General features: G+C 40.4%; 1 protein-coding gene across 1 annotated transcript; it reads left to right on the top strand.

Moving 5' to 3' along the window:
- Positions 1 to 769: 769 nt before the first annotated feature.
- LOC120279192 lies at positions 770 to 1,744 on the top strand. Its single transcript, XM_039286055.1, has one exon. The coding sequence runs from the start codon at positions 770 to 772 to the stop codon at positions 1,742 to 1,744; it is 975 nt and encodes a 324-aa protein (XP_039141989.1).
- The last annotated feature ends 557 nt before the right edge of the window (positions 1,745 to 2,301 follow it).

Below are 2,301 nucleotides of genomic sequence, written 5' to 3'. Positions count from 1 at the left end.
AATAAATTAAATAAATTAAATTAAATTAAATTAAAAAATTAATTAAAAATAAATAAATTTTAAAAAAATAATAAAAAAATTAATTAAAAAATTAAAATAAATAAATAAATAAATAAAAAAAGAGACACGTGAGGTGTGGTGCTCGTCGTGGTTCCCTACGTGGAACATAACCGTGCCCACGATGATGCAACTGTTATCACGTCAGGAGGTTAGAGGTCGGCTATAAAAAAATGAGGATTGAAGACGAAGGGACAGGTGGGAGAAAAGAAAAGAAGAAGAAAGGAAGATCGAAAGAGAAGAACGAAGGAGAAAGACGAAGAAGAGGAAGGTCTTTATTCTTGTTTCTCGCTCCAAACTTATATTCATATATATATATATATAAAGAGAAAAGAAAAGTCTGTTAGAATTAATCTTGTTATTGCATTTAGGACCCTATGTTATTTATATATTACGCTTTAGGCATTGTTGCATGTATGCATTTAAGTTTGCAGTTATGACCTTCCTTGTTTTATAAATTGCATTTGTATTTAAAATTATGTTAGGATTATGTTTAGATAAGTTTGTTAGTTTGAATCTGTTTAGTTTGTTGGTGGCTAAGTAACTAAGTTTGAATTCAGTTATCAATATTAATATAAAAGATAGAAATGTGGGGAGTTTTGGTTGACCGCGTCAAAATTATCTCATCTTCTTTGAGTGTTCTTTGTGTGTTTTTCTCTGATTTTCCTAACAATTGATACCAAAGCAAGGTTCGGAGTAGATACCAAAGATCATGTCAAGTTCATCATCAAAGAGTGAAACAACCGTCGGCACGGCAACATTGAAGGCTCCAACAAGAGACGGGACGGTGACCCTCCAGTATCCGTTACTCACGAAGAGCAACTACTCGGCATGGGCGCTCAAGATGAAAGTGTACATGCATGCAAAAGGCGTGTGGGATGCCATTGAGCCTATTGATCTAAATGAGGGGGTAGAGACGTGGAAAGATCAGATGGACCTTGCTGCCATCTATCAGGGCATTAGCGAGGAGACGCTCCTTGTGTTGGCTGAGAAGGAGACGGCCAAGGAGGCATGGGAGATGTTGAAGACAATGCACATGGGCGCCGAGCTCATCAAGGAGGCAAAGATCCATACTTTGAGAAGCGAGTTTGAAGGTCTACGCATGCGTGAAGCGGAGACGGTTGATGGCTTTGCCACAAAGTTGACCACAATAGTCAACAAAATTCGTGCATTGGGCGACAAGGTGAAGGAGGCCTACGTCATCAAGAAGCTCCTTCATGCTGTCCCTTCAAAGTTTATTCAGATTGCATCGACGATTGAGCAGTTCGGCAATCTCCAAACGATGACCGTGGAGGAGGTCATCGGGTCGCTTAAAGCCCATGAAGAACGATTGCGAGGTTACGAGGATGAGAAAGAAGAACACATCCTATTGACAAAGGCTGAATGGAAGGCAAGAGAAGAAGGTGAAGGTACATCAAACTTGTTGAGAGGACGAGGAGGAAACAACTGGCGTGGTCGTGGGCGTGGACTCGGACACAGTGATGATAGAAGTGGAAATGAAGGCACTCATCAAGAGAAGAAGTTTGACAAGACCAAGGTGAAATACTATAATTGTCATTATTTTGGTCATTATGCCTATGAGTGCAGATCCAAGAAGAAGGATGAGGAAGCCTATCTTGTGGAGAAACAAGATGATAATGATGATGAGCCGACGCTACTCATGACAACCCATCTTGTGGAGAAATAAGATGATGATGATGAGCCAGTGCTAATCATATCAGAAGTATGTGAGCGCTTGCAAGACATGAAGCATGCGGGAGAGGAGATCATGTTGCATGAGGTGAACATCAAGCCTAGTGTTAGAACTAAGGAAATAGTGTATGGGAACAACTTGTGGTATCTTGACACGAGTGCAAGTAACCACATGACCGAGAGCCGAAGCCAGTTCTCAGAGTTGGACGAGATAATAGTTGGGAGAGTCAAGTTTGGTGATGATTCCATTGTAAACATCCAAGGAAAAGGCACTGTAATGTTTCAGTGTCAAAATGGTGAGCTTCGTCTTCTCATAGATGTTTACTTCATACCTAGTTTGTGCAGCAATATTGTGAGTTTGGGCCAACTTGATGAGCATGGGGTGCGAGTCGGTGATAAAAGGAGGATACTTGTGTGTCTATGATAAAGGTGGAAGGCTATTTGCAAGGGTGAAGAGATCAAAGAATAGATTATATATTCTCAATGTTAAAGCAGTACATCCTGTGTGTTTGCTTGGAAAACATGGAGCTGTGGCATGGCTATGTTATGCTT

Source organism: Dioscorea cayenensis, chromosome 16 (genome assembly GCF_009730915.1).
Source record: "Dioscorea cayenensis subsp. rotundata cultivar TDr96_F1 chromosome 16, TDr96_F1_v2_PseudoChromosome.rev07_lg8_w22 25.fasta, whole genome shotgun sequence".
NCBI lineage: Eukaryota > Viridiplantae > Streptophyta > Magnoliopsida > Dioscoreales > Dioscoreaceae > Dioscorea > Dioscorea cayenensis.
Note: the sequence above shows the minus strand (reverse complement) of the source record. Positions and strands in the feature narration are given on the sequence as shown.